General features: G+C 33.2%; 3 protein-coding genes across 4 annotated transcripts; all 3 read right to left on the reverse strand.

Annotated features, from left to right (window-relative positions):
- Positions 1-264: 264 nt before the first annotated feature.
- LOC107862075 (ribulose bisphosphate carboxylase/oxygenase activase, chloroplastic) lies at positions 265-10,772 on the reverse strand. 2 transcript variants are annotated; one of them, XM_016707523.2, is made up of 12 exons: positions 10,304-10,772; positions 10,129-10,214; positions 10,007-10,016; positions 9,234-9,296; positions 7,367-7,480; positions 6,488-6,549; positions 5,995-6,049; positions 5,624-5,825; positions 4,498-4,604; positions 4,024-4,079; positions 2,540-2,632; positions 265-671 (listed from the first exon to the last, which is right to left on the reverse strand). In XM_016707523.2, the coding sequence occupies exons 1-12, from the start codon at positions 10,599-10,601 to the stop codon at positions 564-566; spliced, it is 1,254 nt and encodes a 417-aa protein (XP_016563009.1). In that variant the 5' UTR covers positions 10,602-10,772; the 3' UTR covers positions 265-563. The 2 variants fall into 2 exon arrangements, 1 of the variants encoding a protein (XP_016563009.1); XR_007053942.1 differs by having other exon boundaries at positions 596-671; positions 2,540-2,663.
- Positions 10,773-13,128: 2,356 nt separating this feature from the next.
- Positions 13,129-15,358, reverse strand: LOC107862077 (E3 ubiquitin-protein ligase RSL1). Its single transcript, XM_016707525.2, has 2 exons — positions 13,682-15,358; positions 13,129-13,515 (listed from the first exon to the last, which is right to left on the reverse strand). Exons 1-2 carry the CDS (start codon positions 14,425-14,427, stop codon positions 13,440-13,442), a joined length of 822 nt encoding a protein of 273 aa, XP_016563011.1. The 5' UTR covers positions 14,428-15,358; the 3' UTR covers positions 13,129-13,439.
- Positions 15,359-15,863: 505 nt separating this feature from the next.
- Positions 15,864-19,990, reverse strand: LOC107862076 (4-coumarate--CoA ligase 1). The gene is given in 5 exon segments (NM_001324830.1): positions 15,864-15,983; positions 16,673-16,775; positions 16,865-17,078; positions 18,179-18,377; positions 18,998-19,990. Coding segments are annotated over 5 exon segments (1,629 nt in total).
- Between the last annotated feature and the right edge of the window lie 6,753 nt (positions 19,991-26,743).

Genomic DNA, 26,743 nt, shown 5'->3' on the forward strand with positions numbered 1-26,743 from the left:
TATTTCGTGGTTATAAATAAAAAAAAAAAGGAAATGAAAAAGTGAGTTTAAAGAAAGAAGGGTTCCATTCCAAAAATACCAACTACAGTTAGCATCATTCTATTCTCATCAAACTGTGGGGTTAAGGTGTGAAGGAAATGGTCCATTTGTAAACTACCTTAAACACCCATTACAGTATATGGGACCTTGGCCTTTAAGAAATGAATATGTGATTCCTTATCAACACACCATATTGCTCTTCCTATTTAAATAAATAGAAGGAAATGATCTTTCAAGATTTATTTTGTATAAAAATAAAGACATAAAAATAAAAACAAATTTGTAAAAAATTACAAAGCTAGTTATGCTTACCAACCAGCTAAAATATACGTAATTTTACATGAGCAACAAAAATTGTGTTCTATTCCTCATCTCGCTAGGGGAAGCTTCAGCAAGATAAATTTATGTTGTCATTTTCCAGTACTCCTGATTGGATAATATATTTACTGTTATTCAATCAATGATATACACAAAAATTGATCAACCTGAAGCCTGTTGAATCCACATAGTTGCACCCGCCCATACTATTCATCCATGTTCTTCATGTATTCTTTTGAAAGTTTGTTCTCCATAATCAGCTTTTGTTCTTCGGTAAGAGAGCGTCCCGATTCAAGTAAGGCTTCAACAGTTTGCTGTTCAACAAGAGAATAAAACCAGCAGAATAAGTGAACGATTTTACGTATAAGGGAGTAATCCTCAAGTTGATTCTCAACCTTGCTTATGTGAAGAAGACCTAAGCTAAAAAGCACTCAATAAGTTACTCCATTCTCTAACTAAAAATAGAAGGGAAGAATGAAATGAATGGATAGATAGATTTCCTAAAACATAATTGTAACAAGAAATTGTCCAAGTTCTAGTCATTCATCACATATTTGACCCAACTATTTAAACCCAAATAAACTTTGGACGGATTGAGTTACCACCCGTACTTCTATTTTAATTGACCCTCCTAGTTTTGCCTCATAATTGATCCAGCCAGAAAAATTGAAGAAGCTGTGGGACAATTAACCAAACACAAGGACCTCACTCTATTTAACAACCCAGGGCATAGTTTTGGGGGTGACAATCAAAGGGTTTGAGGATGCAACTTTGAGTTTGTTGATGAGAATTGAGGACTGGAAACCCGAACACCCTGAAGAACTAGACGGCCCAAAAGTAAAAAGTTAGAATGCTCGACAAACTACGAGCAGAGAGTGGGATGTGTATTGGCAGTAGAGGGACAGGGGTGACTGAGGAGTTGATTATCCATACAACAACTGCTTCTATGATGCAAATGTCGATTAGCTGAGGCCGCTTATATAAATATTTAATATCTATTTAGCTTAATCGTGGCCCATTTTATTCTGATATCCAACAACATAGTGTTCTCTAAAACTAGAAGTTCTCTATAGTTTCTACTAACATACACTCCTCTAAACATACTAAAAAGACTTCTAGTACACTGATTATGTAATGTAAGACTAATATCATGACTGTGTCTTAACTTTAACTAGTTGGTATCACCCAAATGGATTCTTTTGCTTCCATTGTGTTCTATTTTCTCTACTTTGTATCAGTGTTACAAGAAGATCAAAAAAATTCCAAGGTTAGTTGGGCTTTAAGCGCAAATAAAGTGTTGTCTTTAACAAAAAAAGGCGCTAAAGGAGAAAAAATACAAAAACATATCTCTATTCCAAGACTAATAATTATATGCATGACAAATATATGGACAAAGAAATTGGAAAAAAAATCTGACAATGTGAAATATTAATTGTTTAGTGTTGCCTCTTCAAAAGAGGCTCATTGGCAAGGGAAAGTATACCTTAGAACCTTGATGACGACACTAAAGTGCACATTAAGCGAGGCAAAGCACTCTACTTTTTGAGCCTCATTTCAGGGATTAAGCGCGTGTTTGACAACACTGCTTTATATGGTTCCAAAGATAGTAGGTTTTTGAGACAAATTCCCTCCATGCGATTTTAACCATATCTTGCTCCTTCATCTACATGGTTTTACACCTATAGACTGGTGCAGTTAGAGGTGTTCGTAGGACATGAAGTAACCGTCCCCGCAACTTCATCTCATTTTATCTCGTCTCATATGACCATATATTCATCTTTAAATTTGTATTTCAAAACTGTTTGAAAGGCTGAAATGATTTTGCAAACAAGGTGCTTCATTTTGGCTATTAGGAGAGGTGACTAGACCTGTTTTCCGTTTTCGCCTCTCAACATTTTACATCTGCGACTCCACCAGAAAAATCATTGTTCTGGGTATGCAGCAGATGCATTCAAGATCAAAATCCCACTGCCCACTGTTGATTTTGAGTATCCGCTTCTCTTAGATAGTCTTGTCCCAAGTTCCCATAACTTACAGTAAAAGCATATCTCATTTTCCATGAGCTAAGAAATTACATAACACTTGGTACACTATTTGTAAAATCTTACTAAGAAAAAGTAAAATCAGAAATGCCCCTGCTTTAGTTGTCATGAAAAAGGAAAGGAAACAGAAAATGCCTTACCTCTGGAGGAACAAAAACCGGGAGTTCTCCCTTCTTTCTTTGTCGAAGAAATCTTCTGCCAATATCTTCAGCACCTCCAGATTCTTCAACCCACTATACAAAAGTGGAAAGCACAACAGAGTAGCTGAAATTTTAATCAAGCCTCCGAAAGTTGGTGTTAGATTAGAAATTTGTATCGACATGTGGTAGAAAAGAAGCAAACACAAAATAATTAGTAGTAATCACCATTAACAAGTAACAATAGTTTATGAAGCATATGTGTTAATTAAGGAATTGGTTGGTTACTTCTATAGACCTCTTTGAGAACCTTAAAAGTGGAATGGACTACCACCTTGAAAATTTGTAATGCTGGCTGCAGGGTTTAACAAAGCCGAAAACCAGTCATCATAGAGGAATGCTAAAGATATTGAATTTGTATCTCATCTTCAGCCCTAGTTACAACAACCTCCTTATGATTTTGGTAACATCTGTATTGTGACTTCTGATTCCAAAAACAATGAGAATTGCCCCTATGGTACTGCAATAGACTAGCAAAGGCTCTTACTGATCTATGGCCAATCAATAACTAACCCAACCTCCATTATAAATTCAAACTAATCCTAACGTAATATTGAGGTTCGGTAGCTCTTCACTTTCCTGAAAACGATAAACATTACTCTACAAAAATAATGATATCAACTAGTACACCTCAATCCCAAGAGACTTTATTGGTCATAATATTTTAGTTTCAAGATTTCCACTAAGCATTAAAGAACACCCAAACTTTGTAAATTGAGAAAACTTGAAGAGAATAATTTATACCTATAGAACCATGTGAATCTACTACGGGTTATTAAAGAACACCCAAAACTTTGTAAACGGAATGGAGTAGAGGAGAGAGCAATTTATACATATTTCTGTCCCCTGATAAGTTTTTACAACATTAGTGAACTTCTCTTAGAGGATTCAGCATGTGAAGCTATGGACAACCAGAAAACCAAATACAAAAAAGCATGAACCTTTTTATCTATACCTCAACATGTTCATCTAGCTGTCTTTCAGGGTAAAGGGAAATGTGGAATGTTGGTTTCCTGAGCTTACCATGAACTTATTTATTTATTTCTCTTTATTGACACAGAAAAGCATACTTGGCTTCAGAACACAGATGCAATGATCATAATTCAGCAACTTTCCATCTTTGTCCACTGCCCCAGACATAATAATGTCATTGTTTACCAAATTACATTTTTTTCCATCATCTGAAAACTAGTTCTAAGTGCTAATTAAGTAGACAATTAACTGTCTTTTTTCCAGTGACTTCAACAAAGAGAAACTTTTAGCAACATTAGCCTTTTCTGTCCCCTGACAAAATGAGAGAATGTTCTTTATAACCAACTAATTCAAGAAAAAGCTCAAGAAGACGCCTAGGAAACATGATACAGTAGAAGTTTATAGGGTAAAGAGCAATGAATAACGTAAAGTGACATTTGCTCAAATTAGATTACCTTTAGGATGGACTGATCGTATGTTCTAGATCTCATAGCTCCATAAAAATCCAACGCTGCAAGAGATGAACAAGAAACATGAGAGGAAAAAGGCCTTTCACACCTCTGTGTATTGCGCTGTATTTATATGACAATCTAGTGATATAAACAGTTTATGATCATGAACTGTAATACTTAACCAATTCTTAGCCAATCATCCATAGTCACATAATAACATATGTAACAATGTGATGGTATAGATTGTAAGTCCTTATTGTCAGAAGTGTGTTAAACACACCATACTTGGGCCATCTATTAGATGAAAATTGAAATAAATCCAAATTTATGTACCAAAACAGTGAGTAAACCTTATAAATAGTGTTTGTTCATTGAGATACGAGGGAGAGAGTAATGAGAGAGCCAGCAAAAGAATATCAAAAATTGTATATGCGCCATGAGAGTGGAATAAAATAACTTTCATGGATGGTAAGTCACCTTGATTTGGAAATGTATTAACGATAGTCGCAACCTCATCCCTTGTTATGCCATCTTTCTCATACATTCTGCAAACAATATTCACGATGTCTTCTTTTGTGGGCTGCCTATATCATGAAAGAGAAAATAGTTACTCATCACCATCAAATGTATAACAACTTCTTGCTATCTACGAAAATATCTAAACTCATTTGCAACAACAATATATCCAGTGAATTCCCACAAGTGGGGTCTGGGGAGGGAAGGATGTATACAGACCTGATCCCTATCTTTGTGGGTAAAGTGGTTGTTTCCAATAGACCACCGGCTTAAAACAAGTGTAGTCAAAAGCCAAATAACGACAGCAAATAGCAAGATAAACAAAACAAATGAACCAACAACTAGTAGAAAAAATAAAAAAAAAATACTACGAGAATACTAAATAATATTATTAAATAAAGGGAAGATGAGAAGAGGAGACTAGCCCCTTTCTCAATCAGCATTATTATTTTTGATTGATCAAGAATTCTTTGTTCAGTTTAAGCATAACACTTATAATGATTTAAAATCAATAAGAAACAGGCAAAGGATATACATAATCACCATTTTCCCGATCAGAAAGTTAGTTGTTGTAGAAAAAGTACTTACTTTAATCACTGTAAAATATGAGCTTCGGTGGCATTATATCTTTTCATAAACTTGGAAGTAAGAAGTTACATTGTGTCCGTCAAATGGACCATCAGGTAGTTCATAAAAACAAATAGGTGTTCTACCCTTAATATGGTCTGAATGTGGCCCAAAAATTAAATCCAGGAACGATTTCCTTAGTTTTTTGTTGTATTATGGACCTTGTAAATGATGTGGAGACCTTGTTACTGCAATGTTAGACAGGAAAAGTTCTGCTCTTGTTTTTGGATATCAGCAGTCAGCACCATCTTAGATGCTGACGACATTAATAAAACTTAACCTCACATGTTCAAAAGCAAAAGCAAAATCCAGGGAGGATAGAACTTTTGAGGTTTCTGGATTGCACCATACCTACAGTAACTGGTTAGTTGTAATTCCGTGACTCCTATATATACCCCGAAGTTGCAAGAAAAGAAGCCAATTAACGATTACGGCAAGCAAGAGAAAGAAGGGGGTGTACCAATAGAACTTCTCCATTCTCCCATCACGAATTAGGGGAGCATACATTGTTGAAAAATCATTGCCTGTGACAATAATGGGAATCCTGTGTGTTATATCTCCTTCTCTCCACTGCTGCCCTACACTTACCCTTGTAGGATTATCACACAAATTCATCAGAGTTCCAACAACAATTTGGTTGTTGACTGTCACTTGCGTGTTACCTTCATAGGAAAAAAACACCTCTTTAGTGGAGAAGGTCAGTTTTTATTTCTTGGTAAAAAAGAGAGGTGAAAGAGAAAAATCATTTAAACCAAAGAGACGCTTGATGGAAACTGGAAAAAAAGTGTAGATTCGTACGTCTGTTATCCAAGTAAAAATAATATAGCTTACCATATCTACCAAGGCCAGCATCAATGTCGTTGATCATCAAACAACTCATTTTCCCCTGTTAAGCAATAGGAACCATCTACAGTCCGTTAGTAGTTTACTTAAACATTATGGAAGACTCCAAAGAGAATTAAAGCAGGAATAAAGACAATTTTTCAGTAAGGCACAAAAGTCATAAAGTTCAATTTAGTGACCCAAATAGATGTTTGGAAGAAATTCTTCTATATGCGGGATAATAATTGATTTCACAACCTTTTTAGTTATCATTCTACTGTGCAACTATTAGTAGGAAATGTTGCCATCCCCATCCCGCTTTAAGCCAAGAAAGCCGAAGAGGAGAGATAAAGGGTACCTTTGAACCCAGAATTAAATATGCATGTTTTTGCAACATTTTTTAGTAACAGTGGATAAATCACACCATAACCTACGCAGAATACAGGACCCAGACATACAAACATATACATATACCGGTAATAAAAGCGGTAAAGCTTCTAACTTGGTTCTGAACCACTTGAGAAGCAGTTCTATAACGCTCACGTATTAACTTTCCCGGTTCTCCTGTTAGAAGAAAGATAGAAAGGAAAATAAGTAAATAACTCATGTACAAGTAAGAACTATAAATAATAATTTTAAGAAAAGATAGAAAAAATCATAGATTCTAATCAGAAAAATTTTGCTCTTCACTTGGAGGTAAAACAGAAAAAAGGAAATAAATATGATCGCCATCCTATATGGTCACAATATGAGTCCTGAAATAGAGTTGGGAAGAGTTTTATTCACGTAATCGTTTATGTCTGGTTAAGGCAATTTCACCTATCATACTAACCTACAAAATTGTTGATGAGAGCGACCTCTAGCGTGTCTCATTTAAGTCAATTATACTTTTTTTTAAACCAGCAACAGTAAATCTTGGTTCCTCTATGAAAATGCTTGCTCTAACTAGGCATAGCCTCGTGCTGTTATATCACGGAAAATTTTAAGAAAAGGTAGTCAAAGTTTTTACAGACTCTTTCTAGATATGACAGTGGGAGCAATATCAAAGGAGGAATGACGAGTCAGTTTTGTGTCCACATCCTGCATCAAAAAAGAAAACAACAAGCAGATCTAACATTGACAAGATTATTTTTCTTCTTCAAATCATACTAGAAAATATCACAGAAAGAAAGATTTCATAAGCCATTTTTGTATATCCATAGTGTAAATTGCCACCCTGGCCTGTCAGTACAGAATTATTAGTTGCAAGGGGTTCTTTTTCTTTTTGTTTCATCATCCAAGGACGATAATTAATACTCCAGTTTGAAGTAATGTCATGCATGGGGCATTCCTATCTACATCATTCTTGAGCAATTTATATTGTTAAAAGAAATAATTCTACCAGCTCTTTCTGATTCCAGCTCTCCTGCAGACATAATGACAGGTTCAATTCCCATTGCCTGAAACACCAGTTCGGTCTGAAATGTTTTGCCTTGCCCTTTTCCTCCCCAAACACCTGTTACAAAAAGATCATCTTAACAATATCTTCTCAAATCCACCTAATTCAGCTTAAAAGTTGGTAGAGCATAATACAAAATCTATTGCTGCAAAACTAACAGTATTCATGAGTATCAAGATCGTGCTAGCTACTGTAAGGCACAACAAAAACTATTTTTTGGTCTGGCATTTCATGATTGATAAATGAGCGTAAAGCAATTATCGTGTTCGGAAACATAAAACAAGAGTCACCAACAGAGGTTCAAGAGCAACTCGGCAAGTTAAGAAGGTCTTTTTTGTGGGAAGGTAATAGTGAAAGTCACAAGTTTCATTTAGTCAAGTGGGCAAAGTAACTCTTCCAAAACATCTAGGTGGTCTAGGGTTAAAGGATGTAGCAATACACAACAAATGTATGTTAATGAAATGGCATTGGAGGTTTAACCAAAATAACACTGGCCTTTGGAAGGAGATTATCCTAGCCAAATATGGTGGCACTAGCCATTGGTGCTCCAACCCAGTCCTAGCTCCTTATGTGTTTGGGATGGCGGAAGGGTATTAGGAGATTGTGGGATGAGTTCTTCCTCAACTCCTCCTTCAAAGTGGGAAATGGAGCACATCTCCTATTCTGGAAAGACAAATGGCTCGGCTCTATCATTCTTAAGGATGTGTTCCCTAGGTTGTTTCGTATAACTACTAAGCCAGATTCAACCATGCTCAGAACTGGGAGGATAACGCATGGAATTTGCATTTAAGAAGACATCTAAATGACTGGAAAATTGAGGACATGATAGCTTTGATTGGGAGTTTGCAGAGCAGTCCAATTCTCACTCAAAGAACTGACAGACTTAAGTGGGGAAGCAACAAAAATGATTCTTATTCTGTCAAAGAAGGTTACCTGCTCCTGAGCTCAAACAAGGATCTGATTTACCAATGGTCTTGGAAGCTCATCGGGAAAACTAAATTACCACCAAAAGTTTCTTGTTTCTGCTGGATCACCTTACAAGGAGCTTGTTTAACCTCTAGACAATCTCATGAAAAGGAAATTTCTTTTAGCTAATAGATGTTGCTTGTGTAATTGCGCCTCTGAGTCCATTAATCACCTGTTCTTACATTGTCCAGTTGCTACAGAAGTGTGGAATATGTTCCTCTCTTTTTTTGGTCTGCAATAGGCTATGCCTCGCACTGTCGGGGAACTTTTTGCCTGTTGGAGTATTTGGAAAGTTGGGAAGTCCATCAGTAAGATATGGTCAATGATTCCCGCTTGCATTTTGTGGTGCTTATGGTTGGAAAGAAACCAAAGATGTTTTGATGGTATTGCAACTGCCAGCTCCGACCTCAAGACCAGATGCCTGACTACTCTTTTTAGCTGGGTTAATCTTACCCCTGCTTACAACACAGATTCTTTTTTAGATTTTATTAGCTCTCTAGTCCTTTGATAGACCTTGGATTTATCAGCTCTATAGACTTATGATAGGTTTTTGTTATCTTTATAATGAGCTGATATCTCTTCTTTTGTAACTATGCATCTCCTTGATGTCTCTGTGATTTATAAAACACTTACTTCATCAAAAAAAAAAAAAAAACATAAAACAAAAGTCAAAAAATATGAACCATCACAGGTTTATTCTAAAAGGAAACGCAAGGCAGGAAAATGTTGCTAACACATCTCTAGCAAAAAATCAACCTTGTACAAGAAATACTTTCGCAGAGTAAGATACATTTGTAATATCCTAAAGCTTCTACTACCAAAAGGGAAAAGAGAAAATACTTGCCTAGAATCAGGGGAACTTTGGCGTTCAAAAGATGAGAAATGTAGTTCTTCACAATGTGACACACTGCAAGGATTAAGATTCCACACATCATTGAAAGGAGGCCAGGAAAAGAAATGTTATCACCAATGTGTTTAAATAAGGCAGCTCTAAAATAACAAGTTTACATGTTACATCTGCATAGAAGTGTAGGTGCTAATCCTCCAAACACGTGATCTACTATACCAATTTTATGATACACATCCAAATCAAACGAAAGAAAAATGGATAGTGAGAAAACATGTTATGTACCAGGTGTAGAAAAAGTAGATTAGTCATTTGAGTCCACAATTAGCCATCAAGATAAAGTTTTCTGTATAGCTCAATACTAAAGGAAATTTCAATTTGCCCATTGAGTACTACATTAGCTGCTAAAGTGAAAATGCCTATATGAAATGAAACAATAGCAACAAATCTTGATTTTTATCTTTTTGGAACAATCAAAAGTCCATATTATTCTAGTCAAAGCTCTCTGCAGAATTAACCCAATAGAAAAAGTTGCCTTTCTGCTAGTAATAACTGTAAAGAGAAGCGAAATAGAACAGTGCTACTAATCCATCATAAACAAAAGGGCATCAGAAAACAAACCGATCTCTACTATTGACTCCAGCAGGAAAGATTCAAAAGGAAGCTAAAAATGCTAGAATCAAAACACCAGTACTCATACACAAGGTACACAATGATCGCGAGAATGAGCCGTTGTAAGACTAAAAAACTGGCTGCAGACTGTAACTTACCGACTTTATCCTGTCCACATGAAGAAAACCAAAAAAAAAAAAAAAAAAGGGATGAGGAACTCCAATTGATTAGTAATTTTCTGAGAACAAAATCGGAAGAACCAACCAAAAGAGATGTGTACCAAAAACGCGGGAGCAACATAGTAATCGCCTTGAAGATACGCAAACGACCTAGTCACCTTCTGCCGATAATCAAAGACAATATCCGCTGAAATATCAACCACAAAGCAAAAGAATTACTATTAGCACAATGATATGATAAAATAAAATTAAGTGTAGAAATAGAAGTAGTTATACAGTCTTTTCCGAGGAAATTTCCGGCGAAGAGGCTATCAATAACACCAGCTTTAGCACCAACGGCGATATTCATATTATCTGCTTCTGCACCAAGCCTGTAAAGATAATCATTGCCTTCGGAATCTTCAGTTTCCCATGATGACTGTTGAGATAGTCTCTTTTTCTTCTTATTTGTTGCATCTTCATCACTAGAACTAGGAGCGGAGCAACGAACACTGAGTGAAGAAGAGTAATGCTTAAATTTTGTTGTTGGAGTCAAGTTGAAGAGTAGAGCAGATGAGTGAAAATTGAGAGCCATAAATTTTGTTTGAAGAAATTTGGGCCTTTAGTTTTGTTATTGGTATTAGCCGTTACAACATTAAAACAAGTGACTATCTGCCGATCAATTTTCACACGCTAAAGCTTTTTTAGTTGGACGTTATCTGAACGCTATCAGTTGGAGGTGTTTCGCGCCGTCCTTTAATTTTCTTCTTCAATTACACTCCCTTGTTTATCATAATACTTATGTCATTTTTTTAGTTGAATAGAAAATTTAAAATAAATAATGTCTTTTCTTGTTAAGTGAAACCCAATAAAGATAAAATAAGAATAATATTATTAAATAATTACCAACTAAAGAAAACAAACCAATCAAAAAGAAAATAACAACATATAAAATAGAGTGGGGGAATATATTTTTGTGTCGTGTTATTTGATAAATCATAATATACCACGCCCTTAGAGAACTTAAAATCCATTAGATGCAAGTTCGACTTTGAAAGAACATCATTGAAAACCAGACAATTTTAAAAATTAAATCTTTCACTCATGTATCTTTCGTAGCAAACTAGCAATAGTAAATTCATTAAATTTATGGATAATAATATAAATTTTGATAGTTTGAAATTTAATTACAGAAAATTTTTATATTTATATAATTATCGAAATCTCAATTTTGAATTTGTCGAGATATGTAATTAGCTTCCGATACATTCAAAAAAGATATATTTTTTTCTTTAAAAAGATACATAATTACCGCCCGATACATTTTTTTGATTTTGGATCTATCAAGATATATAATTATCTCTCAATATATATTTTTTATTTTGAGGCTCCAAAAAATTTAATATGAATTTTATGATCTTAAGTTCACTTAAAATATATTAAAGATTGTAAAATATAAAAGGTAAGAAAAAAAAAATTGAATAAAAAAGACTGAAGAATTGTCTACATTTTATTAAAAACATTTTAGAACTTTTTATCAAATCTTCGTATTAATAAATAACGTTTTCACAATAATGTTTAAGGTAATGCATTGAAAACAAATGACTAACATCTTATTAATTAAATTAGTCCTTACTTTTATAAATAATAATATTATAATGTAAGATGATATACTAAAAAAAATAATACGTAAGAATCAAACTATAATTTTAAATTATTGATAATATTTTTGTTATGCGTAAATATTAAAGTTCTCGAAAATTTAGTTTTAAATCATTAATTTTATTGAGACTACTTAACTAAGAGTAAATTTCATGATAGTTATATTACTTTTGTATTTGTCATTGAGAAGCAAGTCATTTAACTACTTAATATGTGAAGAGTAAATTTCACGGAGGTCATATAACTTTGTGTTTGTTAGTCAAATGTTAGTATTTCTATTTTATTTCACAAATTAATGAAAGATCATTTTTATTTGAGGCTACGGTTCAAAAGGGACCTCAAATATATTTTTAAGCAATTTTGACAATTTAAATTTGCTAAATGTGAGTAAAATAATTGAAATATCAAGAAATAAAGTACTTGTATAAAATTTGAAATTTTTAAAAAATTTCATCACGACACTATTTTTAACTTTCAATAATTTCTTCAACTCTGTCCTCGGCCCCTCCAATGCAGTGATAATAATATTCATACATATTACTACAAAATAATTTGAGAATTATATTTATTTATTTACTTATCAATGCACCGATAGCATGACCAAAACAATATTTAATAAAAGTTAAAAAAAGATGCCTATAAATTAATTAAAAAAATATGTATTAAATCTTAAATTATGTATCACAAAATGAGATTTATGAAATTTTATGTCATCAAGCAAAGTTATACTAAAAAAATATTAGTAGCTCTTAACTTATTGAATTTGTGTAAGATACCCAAATAAATATGATCTTCAGATGTTACATGAACGTCTTCTTGCTCAACATTTCTACGTGATTGCAGGGACCATCGAGCACACGTATACATATGAAGCAAAATCAGGTTACTGATAAGCTTGCTCAACATAATCAACGGTAAGTTCTCTAACTTCTCAGCGTTATCCTTATCGTAATAATTTTTCTCTGACTTAAAAATCATCTTATGTTTGTAATTTTTATGGAATTTGAAACTGAGGTTTAATGGTTCTCAACTAACTACAATGATCACTAGGTCACAATCCGTGTTGTCATCAACCCATAGGTTTACCCTTATGCACCATTAGTGGACTGTCGTGACATGTTGTTGTTACAAGACAAGATTCTAAAAGTATCAGTGTCATTGTCAATATTAGTCTCTAAGAATGAAGGAACTTGGAGAAGGACAACAAATTAATAAGTTTTTGATTTTTTTGATTTTTCAATTGGTGTTTAGTATCCAGGTCAAGTATATACCAGAAGATAGCTAGCTTTAATGCTTATATACTGTGTATACATAAGCATTACTAACTCTGATATTATAAGTTGCTTGAATCAAAATTTGATTGATCATTAAAAAAGTTGATTCCTTTGAGCTCAGGTATCATGTTACTTTCAAGTTGAGACGAGTAATTTTGTCCCCAAAACAATAAAAATCTCAATAGCTAACATTCAATAAATAGATTATCATAAAAAAACTAATATTGGGTCATTTAGAGCAAGAGTTGCCATGAATTTCATAGCCAATTTTTAAATTTATTTATTAAAATAAAACATTTGTCCGGTGTCCGCATTAGAGCCCGACTAATTCGGATTGCGCGTTGAACGGTCCATTAAGCATTACGGTGACAGCGTTCCCAATAGAGTTTTCTCCATACCAGGATCGAACTCTCGACCTCTGGTTAAGGGTGGAGCAGCCCCATCCACTGCACCACAACCCATACCCATGTATCCTTCACGATCATATGAAACTACTCTTAGTCTTCGTCTTCGCAATTCCAATGAGCTTCACTCCATATTCCTCCACAGATGTAGCAAAATTCTACTTTACACCTGAATCCACAATGCATATACAGAATAATTTTGCCACATGTCCATCTGTTAATTTAAACTACTTAATTTGCAAGGTATAGACTAAAATTGAATGATGATACTTGACCTCCTACCGATAGGAACCATACATATACGCATACAATTATAGATTGCAGAAGAAACTTACACGCATGTTATGTGTATACAGCCATCAACTTTATCCACAATTGATTTACAGTTGGGGCATTTCATCCATTTGAATTCCTCAGCAAGCGCCGCAACCTTTAAATCATCTTCCCCGTCTTTTTCTTCCTTTTGAAACATGTCACAGTCACGCCCAACGTGCCAAGGGACACGACACTGTGCACAGAAGAGTCTTTGGCACAGAGGACATGTACACTCGACTATGGTCTCCTCATGATCGCGATCATAAATGAACAGCGCAGAACAATCATTATAAGGACAGTGAATTCTTTCAAGCATAGGAATAGATGACTCGCACATGCCCTCTTCCCACCTCGCGAGAACATCTTCAGGTATGATTGACCTACAAGAGGCAGGTTCAATTATGGCCGGACATCTCAAACCCGGGCAAGTTACGGGAAAGCTTTTCTCTTGTATCTTGGACTGAGCATGTAGGCTTATGCAGTCGGAACAGAAAGAATGAATAGAGCAGTTCTCTAGTTCGAACATTTCATCTGTTCCTTTTCTCTCAAGGCAAATCTCACATGTAACTTTGGCTGATGACATGCTAAGATGGTGCATTTCTAAACAGGTTTCAAGAACCTCTTGGAGTTGCAGTTGCTCCGCGCACTCGCCATCTGATAATATGTCAGTACTACTATCCTCATCATCAAAGAAAACTGCAGTATAGTCTGCCATGGAATTTGTTACCAGTTGGTTTGGATGATTTTGTTGCACTATGTGATGCATATGCAAAGGTTTTTATATATCCTTCTATTAGGTATTAGAGAACGATACTTGGAATTAAGTATTCATCAAAGAGTTTACCAAGAAAATACTTGGAAGATTGATGCTCTATGTGACACAAGCAAAGTGCTAAGCACTTCATGTAGCAATTTTAACCTTTTCGTGGTAATTACCTCAGGCTAATAAACATGATTATATTATAAGAGAGACCAAGACATAGTGGTTTAGAAAATATTATTTTGGATTGTTAACACGATTAAGGAACTAATTTCACCCAAAAATTCCGAGTCAAGTCAATTTTCGCATGATAATTTATGAAAATGTCATCTATAAACTACCTAATCCGACCCACTGATAGTGACTGACCCAAAGAGCAAAGATGAAAGAGAAATAAATATGTAGACATAATCACATACAAATAAAATCTTACTTGAGGATCTCAAGTAGCTACAGTAGTGGTTAACACACTTATTTGAGATTATGCAAGAACTGAATTTATAAACAAGGTTTTTGATATGTTTACTTAAAATGTGTTCTTTTGAGCTGTTTAATTTGAAAGAAAAAAAAATACATAATTCAAAACAAACGGAGTTTGCCAAAAAAATAAAAAATACAGATTACAAATCAATATTTGAGAATCTTAAATATCAGAGGTCCACAAACGCACAAATCATCCACAAACACCAGAAGTGCACCAGAGGCAAAATCATAGCTCAAGTTTATTGTTTGTTTTTTTGTGTGTAAAAACATGCAATATAGGATTCATATGCTATAAACAAATTCAAGGAGATTCATAAGGATTATAATGACTTGGAAATGGAGAACATGCTAAACTGCAACAGCAAATGAATATATGTTCCATAGACTATGAACCACACTTAGATTAGAACTCTAAGCCACTTGCATAGAAAAATATTACCTGCAACCTGCATACATCAATCATTGTTGTTACGCGTTATTTGAGCCGAGAGTCTTTTGAAAACAGTCTCTGATGCCACAAGGTGGGACGAGGCAGCTTGCATATACTCTCCTCTTCCCAAATCCCACGAGTAGGAATACACACTCGCTAGTACCAAGTCCGTATTGTGATAAGTTAACAAACAATTTAAAAATAGTTTAACTTCGTGGTGAAGCCTCACAATACATAATCAGTGATTCAAAATTCCAAATAGTTAATATGTGTGCACACATGTTATTACTCTTTTCACAAAAACTTGTGTTCGATACCGTATCATCACATAATAAATAATATCAAAAGATGAATAAACAAGTCTTATAAATTAATTTACAGACATTTCGCCCGTTGTCAAACTCAGATGGAACACAATTCTCTTTTTTTGGTGAAACATATGGGTGAATAATAAGTTACAATTCAAACAACATATATTATCTCTAAAAATTGGCACCATCAAATAGCAAGCTCAAAAGGAATTAATTAATTAATTTGTGACACCAGCAGCCAGTCTAGCTCTCAAGTCCTTTCTCAGAATTTTTCCTGATGGAGATTTTGGTACCGTTTCCACGAAAAATACACGCTTTATTCTCTTATAGAATACCACCTGCAAAATTTGAAAACCCAAAGAAAAATCACTTGCTGTTCTAATGTATTTCTAATTGGTTTGATATTGTTAACTATTAGTTTCAACTTTTTTATTTAAATACATAACTACATACTATAAGTTTAAAAAGTGTTTTTCAGCACTTAATGCTTATCAGCTATTTTAATTCAGCTAATTAACCGAAACGGACTCAAAATTTTACTTGAAATGAAGTTTTAAAATATATTCAAAACATGTATTGTACTTTTTAACATGGAATATATGATTTCAACTGCACCTAGCCACCTATACTTTAATTATAGATGTTGGGAATAACAATAGGCATAATACATGAAGAACATGCGCTTTAACTTGATATCAAACTACGTCTATGACCTCTAATTTTGGGTGTAAATTTGTATAAAAATTAAAAAAGTAGACACATATGTCGTATGTGGCGTCCTACGTGGCCAGTTCTTATCCTACATGGCATCCTACGTGTTATGCTTATACAAGTTTTAAGTCTCTACTCATGCACATTGAAAGTTGAAGGTTGTAATCTTTGGCCCAGTACAATACACTATTGGAAGATATTGAATGGAAGTAGGTCTTTTTATACATGTTGTATACCAGGAATAATACTACTATCAATATTCAAATTAAATATTACTTCAATTTTAATTAAATGAACAAATTAAATTAAAACTAACCTGCTTCGAAACGAAATCCTTGACTTCATCCTCAGTAATTGTTGATCCATTTGACCTTACAACAAAAGCCACTGGAACTTCCCCAGCTTGCTCGTCTTTCATTCTACATGACACAATTAACAAATGATGAGAATAATTTAGACCATTTTTCTAACTTGAGTTTGTACATTACAAAAAATTTAATTAACTTACGGGACAACAGCAGCATCAGAAATGTTGGGATGGTTGAGAAGAAGTGCTTCAAGCTCAGCAGGGGCCACTTGAAATCCTTTGTATTTAATCAATTCCTTCAATCGGTCCACAATGAAAAGCTCGTCATCGTTGTCGATGAACCCCATATCGCCAGTGTGTAACCATCCTTCTTTGTCTATTGTTCTCGTTGTGGACTCAAGATCGTTCAAGTAACCTACAATAAAATAATTTATCATTAGAGGTGTACTATAAAAAGAAAAAACTGTATGTTCTCGTTAACAGCTTAAGCTTTTAGATAAAATATAGGTCACGCTTTTAAAAGCTTACGTAACAATTTAGATGACTATAGTATCAGAGCAGACAAAGTTTCTACGTTGGAATGAAATGGCTATACACATCAATATTGTATTCTCAAATAAATAAATAAAGCTTAAGTGGTCAATGTTAGTTTACCTCCGTCCCATTTTAAGTCTCACTTTCCTTTTTGGTCCATCCTAAATCGTTCTATTTTAGTAAGTTATGCAATCCAAAATTCTATATCGCAAGTTTAAGATTATAAAATTTTAAAAACTACACATATATTTAATTTAAAACCATAACATTCAAAAATTCTCCCTCTATTTTTCAAAATTCATGTCCTAAGACAATTAAATTGGGCCCGTGGGAGTATAACTAGAAGATTTGATGGGTTATTGAGCTAGAGAATTGATAATGGTAGGGGGAAAAGCTTTAAAGACCAAAGCCAAAAAGTTAGTTGGGTAGGTTGATAATACACTGAATAATTCCACAGTGTTGTGCTCAAATCATTTTATGGTAAGAGGCCTACACGTTTCCAACATTACATACAAGCTGCTCTTTAACTCTGCAAAAATGTCAACGAATGCATGCCAAATTCGCCAAGAATAGTGTATTTTTGAAAAATCCAACACAGATATAGCATCAAAAGTGGAGAGTCCGCTCAACTTAACATACAAGTACGACTACTAGAACTAGCTTGATTGTGACTGTACTTACATTTATTCTGCTATGAATGCAACCACATTTGCGGTAGCTAGGTAACGTCATATACTTATTTTATGCACACATATAAATGCCTGAATTTGGCTCTCTACAATATATACGGAAACGGGTGATTAATCACATCCTTTATTTGCACCTAACATAGAATACCAATGAAACACTTGGTTTATATTTATCCTTCGTTCTCATAATTGCATTTCAATTAAATTCAACCAAATATTTCATTAAATGATAACACGTATATACTAAATTTGACATGTCAGCACTTATAATTTTCCGATAATAAAGGCGTACCTTTCATGATCTGATCACCTCGAATGCAAATTTCACCGGGTTGGTTACGGGGCAAAGAACAACCCGTATCCGGATCCACAATTTTCATCTCAGCATTCCTCACAACAGTACCACATGCACCTGATTTAATTTCAAAGGGTTCTTTTGCAAAGGCCAAACACATTGCCAGCACTGGTCCAGCTTCAGTCATTCCATAACCCTATTTTTAATTTAATAATTTATTTATTAGTCAACGAATTTAAATTTGGAAATTTATTAAAAAAGATTAAAATACTACAGTATATTCCTGCTGGCTGGTCAGTATCTCAAGTAGCCCATAAAGCAAATGTATTGTGAAAAGTCCAAATTAAGATGTCCACAAAGGTGTGCAATATTTACACAATTTCCTTTTGAAGAATAGACGTTTACCTACCAAAATTTGCTTAGTCAAGCGAAAATTAGGAAAATCATAAGTGCAATTAAAATTATTTCCTATGTTCATTGTTGACTGGTGCAATATTTTAAAAATAAACTTTTATAATAGTAATTATTATTTTTTAAAAATACGTGCAAAGACTAGAGTTAAGAGTATAACTTTTGAGTGGGTATGTTGGATTCTGTGGATCTTTTAAAAATACTATATTTTTGGGGAAGGTAAAGCCTATGGTATTTAGCAAATCATCAACTTTCATGTGCATCAAGATCCTAATTTCGATGGAACATGGATTGTACTTCAGGATGGGAACGTAACGATTAAAAAAACAGTTTTAATTCAATAACTTTGGCTCGTAAATCCAATATTTGTGATAAAAAGAACGTAGTAATAAATTAAAATTTTACCTGACCAAGTTTGGCGTTAGGGAATTTGGTTCGGACAGTGTCTTCGAGTTCCTTTCCTAAAGGTGCAGCACCAGACATGACTGTCCTTACTGATGAAAGATCGTAGTGATCAACTAATGGACTCTTTGCAATTGCTAGAACAATAGGAGGTACAAATGGTCCAATTGTCACCTTATACTTCTGAATCAACTCCAAGAAGTGAACAATGTCGAATTTCTGCATAATCAAAATGGCTGCTCCAATTCTCAATCCACATAGCAAAACAGAATTGAGTGAGTATATATGGAACAAAGGCAAGCAACACATCAACACGTCTTCACTGTGCATATACAAATTTGCATTTTCTCCATCAACTTGTTGCGCTACGCTCGTGACTAATCCTTTATGTGTCAACATGACTCCTTTTGGTAGCCCTGTAGTCCCTGAGGAATACGGCAGGGCGACAACGTCATCAGGCTGGATTTTCACATCAGGTATTTCGTGTTCGTCCGATTGTGTCAATTCGGAGAAATGAATGCAACCTTCCGGTGCAGAATCGATGCAAATTAACTTCACATCATTTTCAGTAGCGTAATCCTTTACTTTCCCAATATAGCAAGCTAACGTGATGATAATCTTAGCGCTTGATGCTTTAGCTTGCTTGAGAACCTCTGCAGGAGTGAAAAGAGGATTAGCCATTGTGGAAATTGCACCTAGATACGAAGCACCCATAAAAGCAAAAACGAATTCAGGGGAATTAGGCAAGAGAATCATAATCGTATCCTTCTGTTGGACCCCTAATTTATTCAGACCAACAGCAACTTTCCTCGAAGTCAGTTCAACTTCGGCATAAGAATAGATTTGATCATTTGCACCATCAATTAAACAAGGACGGGAATTAAACTCAGAAATGTTTTCGAAACAATAAGAATGTAAAGGCAAATGTTTAGGGATGTAAATATCAGGGAGTTTAGATCGGAAGATTAAATCTCTTGTTTCATTTTCCATCGGCATCTTCGATAGTTCGAATTTCGAAAACCCAAAAAGGAAAAATTTGGAGCACGCTGAAAAGCTAAAAGGGAAGGTTTTTTTAAGCGGTGGTGTCCTGAAGTTGATTGGGGAAAGTTGGGTGAATATAAATATGAAACAAGTGACACAAAATAGTGTGGTAGGTGAAAGGGAGTTGATTGGTATTAAGGGTTGTTCAGGGGCAATATCTTGGAAATTTGTTTTTTTTTTTAACTATTATTAAAAAAAATTGGGGAGTTTTTGTGGTTGGTGAGAGTAGTTAAGTGAATGGGAATTGAGGTCATTATGGTTAGGTGATGATGGGTATTTGGGATTATTAAAAGAAAAATAGTTAAATAAAGTATTTGGGTCAAAATTGAGAATTCAAAGTTGACATTTTGAAGTTGAGCATTTTCCACGTAGGCTCTTTCACCTACCACAGCTCGCTGGGACGGGCCAGTGGACGGAACACTTTCACCTAATATGTGTATGACCAAATCGTCAAGTCAAATCAAATTGACAAATTAAATTAAATCGACAAAAAAATTAAGTTATAATTTAGTTTGATTAGTTTAGCATTAGAAAAAAAAATGATCATTCTTGATTTGATTTGGTGTTGATAAAAAAAAAGTCAAATCGAACCCGAATCAAATCGACATAATATATATATATATATATATATATATATATATATAATATTCAAACTTTTTTATACATAAAATATTAATTATAATCTACTTTTTAAATATTTTTTCAACTAGTTTTAGTAATTTTCAATAATTTGAAAGAAGATGTAGATATATATTTAGATTTAGACCTTTAAGTTGTAATATCTGTCCATTAATTGTTAATTAAATGATCCAAAACCCAATATAAACTTAAAATCTAAAGTTTTCACTCTTCATCTCACTTTTTAGTTTCAAGAGAGTTTTTCGCTCCTCATTTTTTCATAATTATGATTTTTCATTAACACATGAGTGAAAACATATTTGATCTACTTTTCGATCACAATATAATTGTAAAAACTAAATATTATGAAAAAAATCAAAAAAACCGAAAAACCTAAAAAAAACGAATAAAATCTAAACCCAAAAAAATAATTTTATGTTGGGTTGATTTGGTTTATAATTTTAATAAATCGACATAATTGGTTTGATTTTTTTTTTTTAATAAAAATCTAATCAACCCAACCCATGTACACCCCTAGTCCTAACCTAATAAGGATATATTTGGTCATTGGCCCTTGCATAAAAAATTCTCCCTTCGTTTGAAAAAGAATGACTTATTTTTTTTTTCTTTTTTAACTGTTTAAAAAGGAATATTTCTTTTTAATTTTTTAGTAACTTTTTAATCTTAACTTTCTATATTTAAGACCACATATTGAAGAACATTAATTTTTTTTTAAGTAATGCGTTTTGAAATTTGAAGTTATATTTGGATGAGAATTTAAAGTTTTATGACTGAAAGTGATTTTTTTTTTTCCAAAATTGGGTCAGACAAGTTGTTGAAAACTTGAGCATATTTTGTAAATAAGTTTTCAAAATATAATTAAATTCCTTAGCCAAACAAATATTTGAAAATAAGTTTTCAAACTATATAACTAAACGCTAACTAAGATTTAAGGCAATGACAAGCAATATTTAATATTTGAAGAAGTGAACAAATGATGAGTCATTATAAGTAATGTATAATTTTCTTAGATGTATATTCAATATTTGTATTTTACTTAGTATCAATGAAGTGATGTTTCGAGACACTACTTGAGGCAAGGTACATTATCCCCAGCATTAGACATTAGGGAATGGCTTCAAAAATTAATTTCACCACCATATGTTGTTGGATACTTAATTAATTAATTAATAGAGAATATGACATAAAAAGAACATTATTAGTAATAATTGCTGTCCTGCTCATTAATAGTTGTCTTTCCAAGTTAGATCTAAATGATAGTAATTATTTTGTTTCCTTATTACAGATTTGGAAGCAAGAAAAGTAGATGGATTGTTTATTATTCATCTAGTGGCTCTTATTATATAGAGTATATAGAGATGGATTTCTTGGAATGCTAGTAAAATGAAAAAAAGAATAATATAGAAAAAGGTACATTCTGAGGATGGCTTTAACAGAAACATATTATAGAGTGTTATAAATATTCTGAAATATGCTAAAATGAAAAAAAAAAAAAAAAAAAGAGGAGAGAGATCTATATAAGAAAAGACTTTGCTTCTTCCTTTTCTTGGTGTATTTATACAATGTAGCATATCATGCCTTTTATAGGCAAGAGTATGTGTAAAATGTGAACTGTGTGATTGTAGATTCACAAACTTCATGCTACACTAGTATGTGTAGAATATTTAGTATGTGAATCTACAATGTGTAGTATATGAACATCCACCAAATACATGTAGTATGTGTAGTATGTGAATCTACAATGTGTAGTATATGAACATCCATCAAATACATTATTTACAATACTCCCCATTGGATGTTCATGTGAAGAGAAATTCTAAAGGAAATAAGATGTACATATCGATTTGTAATACGCCTTGTTTGCTGCCTCATTAAAAATCTTACCAGGAAAATTCAGTGGGACAAAACCTTGATTAAGAAAAAAAGAGTGAGCATTTGTACTCTCCCTGATAAAAACATCACTTAATATCTAGGAGACGACGCATTCCAATCTTGTATCTCAACCTCTCAAAGGTTGATGTTGGCAATGCTTTAGTGAACAAATATACTAGATTATTGCTTGAACGAATTTGTTGAACATCTATTTCACCTTTCTTCTCAAGATCATGAGTGAAAAAGAATTTTGGTAAAATGTGTTTTGTTCTGTCTCCTTTAATGTAACCTCCCTTCAACTGAGTTATACATGCAACATTATCTTCATACAATGTAGTTGGAATATCCTTATTCAAAGAAAATTAGCACATTTCCTGAATATGTTGAGTCATTGATCTCAACCAAACACACTCCCGACTCTCTTCATGAATGGCAATGATTTCTGCATGATTTTAAGAAGTTGTAGCTAATGTTTGCTTCATTGAACGTCATGATATGATTGTGCCACCATATGTAAATAAATAACTCGTCTGAGACCGAGCCTTATGTGGATCAGATAAGTATCCTGCATCTGCATAACCAATTATTTCTGACTTGGATTCATTTGAATAAAACAATCCCAAATTAATGGTTCCCCGAAGATATCTGAATATATGCTTGACACCATTCCAATGTCTTTTAGTTGGGAAAGACCTGAATCTTGCCAATAAACTTACCGCAAAATAAATATCTGGTCGAGTATTATTGGCAAGATACATTAGTGTTCCGATTGTACTAAGATATGGAGTTTCATCACCAAGAAACTTTTTGTCATTTTCTTGAGATCGAAATAGATCTTTGTTTATATCAAGTGATCTCACAATCATTAGGGTACTCACTGGATGTGATTTATCCATGTAAAATTGTTTTAAAATCTTTTCAATGTATGTTGATTGATGGACGAAAATTTCATTTGTCAAATGCTTAATCTGTAGGCCGAGACAAAATTATCTTTCTCAGATCTTTCATTTCAAATTATTTCTTCAAACACTCAACAACTTTTGAAAGCTCTTTGGGAGTGCCAATGATATTCAAGTCATCAACATAAACAACTATTATAGCAAATTCATATTCAGAACTTCTTATAAAAACACAAGGACAAATAGGATTATTTTTGTACCCTTCTTTAGCAAACATTCCCTAAGACAATTATACTGCATCCGTCCTAATTGTTTCAATTCATATAAGGATTTCTGAAGTTTTATTGAGCAAGTTTCTTGCAAATTTTTATATACTTTAGGTACATTGAAGGCCTCTAAAATTTTCATAAAAATATTGTTGTCCAATGAGCCATAAAAATAGACCGTGACAACATTCATTAGGCGTATATTAAGCTTTTCATGAACTGCCAAATTTATTATATATCTGAAGGTAATTTCATCCATCATAGAAGAATATGTCTCTGCATAGTCAATGTCAGACCTTTGTAAAAAATCTTATGCCACAAGTCGTACTTTATATGTTACGACTTTACCTTTTTCATTTCGCTTTCGTACAAAAACTCATTTGTACCCCACTGGTTTGACACCTTCAAGTGTTCGGATTATTGGTCCAAAAATTTTACGTTAATAAAAGCTATTATCTCATGTATAGAATAGCAGTATACATAAGTGCAATAATTGCACTAATATATGACATTTTCTAATCATTTTCATGAGATGAAAATTGATCTTTCTTTATGGTAAGCGATCTCGCAATCATTGGAATATTCAATGGATCGAATCTCTTTTAAATCCTTTAAGAATTTTCCTATAACATTTGTCATCTAACTAGACATGACAGTCATTCGTTATACGGATTCAAGATTTTCATACATTGCCAGATTTAAAGAAATCTTATTGCATCCGCCATAGGAGAACACATTTTCAAACAATAATGTCAGGACTTTGCGAATTACCTTTATGCCTCGAGGCACAAGTCGTATTTTATATCTTATGATTTTACTTTTCGCACAATCACCAATTTATATCCCCCTAGCATTATACCTTAGTCTATGGACTAATTTCAAAACATCACTTTTCAAGTGGAAAATAATATGCTTAAATTGTGTATTTCATCTGTCCACACTATTTAACAGATTTAAATTCAAGATCCTCGATACCATTTATAGTGGTGATCTTTACATTATACCAAAGATACCGTCGACGGTTATTTGATATCGATTTCACTACGACATAACATATCAAGATCGATCTCTTTTTTTTCATCATTTTCATGTACCTGAACCTTTGTCAAGGTTTTATGAAGAGTTATTTCATAGTGCTTTTTAAAGCACTTGTCTCATTATTATTGATCAAATTTATCATTTGCTCCTCTCCTTCTTTAAGAAATTTTATATTTGAAATCGATTTGTCTATCACGCTTCAGGCGTGCCATAAACTCTGTCCTCCAAGGACTTCTCATTAGAGCATTTATAGCCGAATTATAGCATAGAATCAGTCTGGCAATGAACTTGCAACATTTTGCAAATCATGAATTATCAATTGAACTTCAAGTTCACTATTTTTTTTACGAGGATCTCGATAATTCATTTCATACATTTCAGCTATAGTCATATCTCCCCCTAATGTTAGGAAATCTAACATTCACCCCAACTTTATTTGGGGATCCATCTTTTTAATTGGTTCCTGACTCTGAACCAACAATACAGGGGAACCTTGTTGACTTGATGCATACAAATATTGCTATATTTAACTAAACTCGTCTCATACCAAATTTTTTTTTGGGAGATTTGTTCTCATAACCAATCATTCAGTTATAAGTGGAGGCACAGAATTTTCTACTAAACCAATCAGTATATCAACTTGTATAGTTTGAAACTATGCTCTCTATTTTAATAATTTGAGCAAATAACCTTGCAAAAATTAAATTGCAAGTTGATAGCAGCGCATGTGACCAACCATAGATGCATCTCATTTAATAGTAAATGATTCACATGGCAGGTGAATGGGCCCATAATTCATCTTGCTGCACGTTCCAAAAATTTAAACGATATAAATCATAACTTTAGCTGCTATGATATTTTATCGTGAGAACAAGCAATATAAGAGAATTCTTGAAGAATATTTTATTTCTTCAATATAAAATCACATAAATTCTCAATTATTTTAGCATCACATTTGAATCGAGATGGTCAACCGATCATGCCAACTTATACATTTTCTGTAAATTTTTAATTTACTGCAGCATGTGATTCCGTCACCATGCCCATATATTTATATCAATAAATAGGTGAAAAATGGGTAGCCTTTTCCATAATTATTTATAACTAGTTTTGATTGTAGTAATATGAAGATACAAATTTTTCATAATTTACAGTCTCAATATAAAAAAAAATCAATTCCCTTGAAACTTAAAAAGTTTCTTTTGGAGACTTACTACAATTTCAATGACCTGAGTAATTTTATTCCTTCGAATTATAACACATTAGCTTTTCGAGGCTATCAAATACTTGTGTACTATCTCATATTTCAAAACACCATTCATATAGTGACCATCTTCTTTTAGTGAGAAAATTATAGTCATTGTAGTCAAATTATTATATGCAAGACCTCCTTCTTGCTTTACTTTTACCTTTAATAATTTATTTTTTTATAATATTTGGCAAAGTTCTTTTGGCGTACTATAGTTACGCGACCGGTGAGAAATTCATTCGACCACATCATAATATTCATATTTGGTCATGATCAAAATTTTTTATAGGCAAGAATCATTTCTTGCTTTTATCCTTTGATAGATCATGATAAAACATACTATAACATCAATCACTTTTTTATACCAAATTAAAAGTCTTTTTTTTTTCTCAAACCTCCCATAGAGGTGAGTTTTGGTATTTATCTAACCATATATAATCACAATTTTATTCATATTTTTTTTTACATTTTGACACATTCACTTTCAAGAATGGTCAAGCATTCACAATGCTTACACGAGCCACATTCTTTTCAAGAATTGCAATCATATGTGCTTCATAATTTATTTCATAAGTTCATTGTCATGTTTTGACATTTCTCATATTTATAGGTCCAGCTCAACATCACTTTGAAAGGCCAAGTGTATCTTCATTTTTATCCTTTTCTCTTTTGATGGAGGATTTGTAAAACCTATCAAATTAGGTTGCACAACAACCGTGTGAAACCTATCAAATTATGTTGCACA

Source organism: Capsicum annuum, chromosome 3 (assembly GCF_002878395.1).
Source record: "Capsicum annuum cultivar UCD-10X-F1 chromosome 3, UCD10Xv1.1, whole genome shotgun sequence".
NCBI classification, from domain to species: domain Eukaryota; kingdom Viridiplantae; phylum Streptophyta; class Magnoliopsida; order Solanales; family Solanaceae; genus Capsicum; species Capsicum annuum.

Coding starts and splice junctions, on each gene's coding strand:
- LOC107862075 (XM_016707523.2), bottom strand. CDS start 10,601: ATGGCTCTCAATTTTCACTCATCTGCTCTACTCTTCAACTTGACTCCA. Junction 7,481..9,233: donor CAAAGTTCCCCTGATTCTAG/GCAAGTATTTTC, acceptor TTTTTGTAACAG/GTGTTTGGGGAGGAAAAGGG. Junction 6,050..6,487: donor CTCAAGTGGTTCAGAACCAA/GTTAGAAGCTTT, acceptor ATTGCTTAACAG/GGGAAAATGAGTTGTTTGAT.
- LOC107862077 (XM_016707525.2), bottom strand. CDS start 14,427: ATGCATCACATAGTGCAACAAAATCATCCAAACCAACTGGTAACAAAT. Junction 13,516..13,681: donor TGTATACACATAACATGCGT/GTAAGTTTCTTC, acceptor TTGTGGATTCAG/GTGTAAAGTAGAATTTTGCT.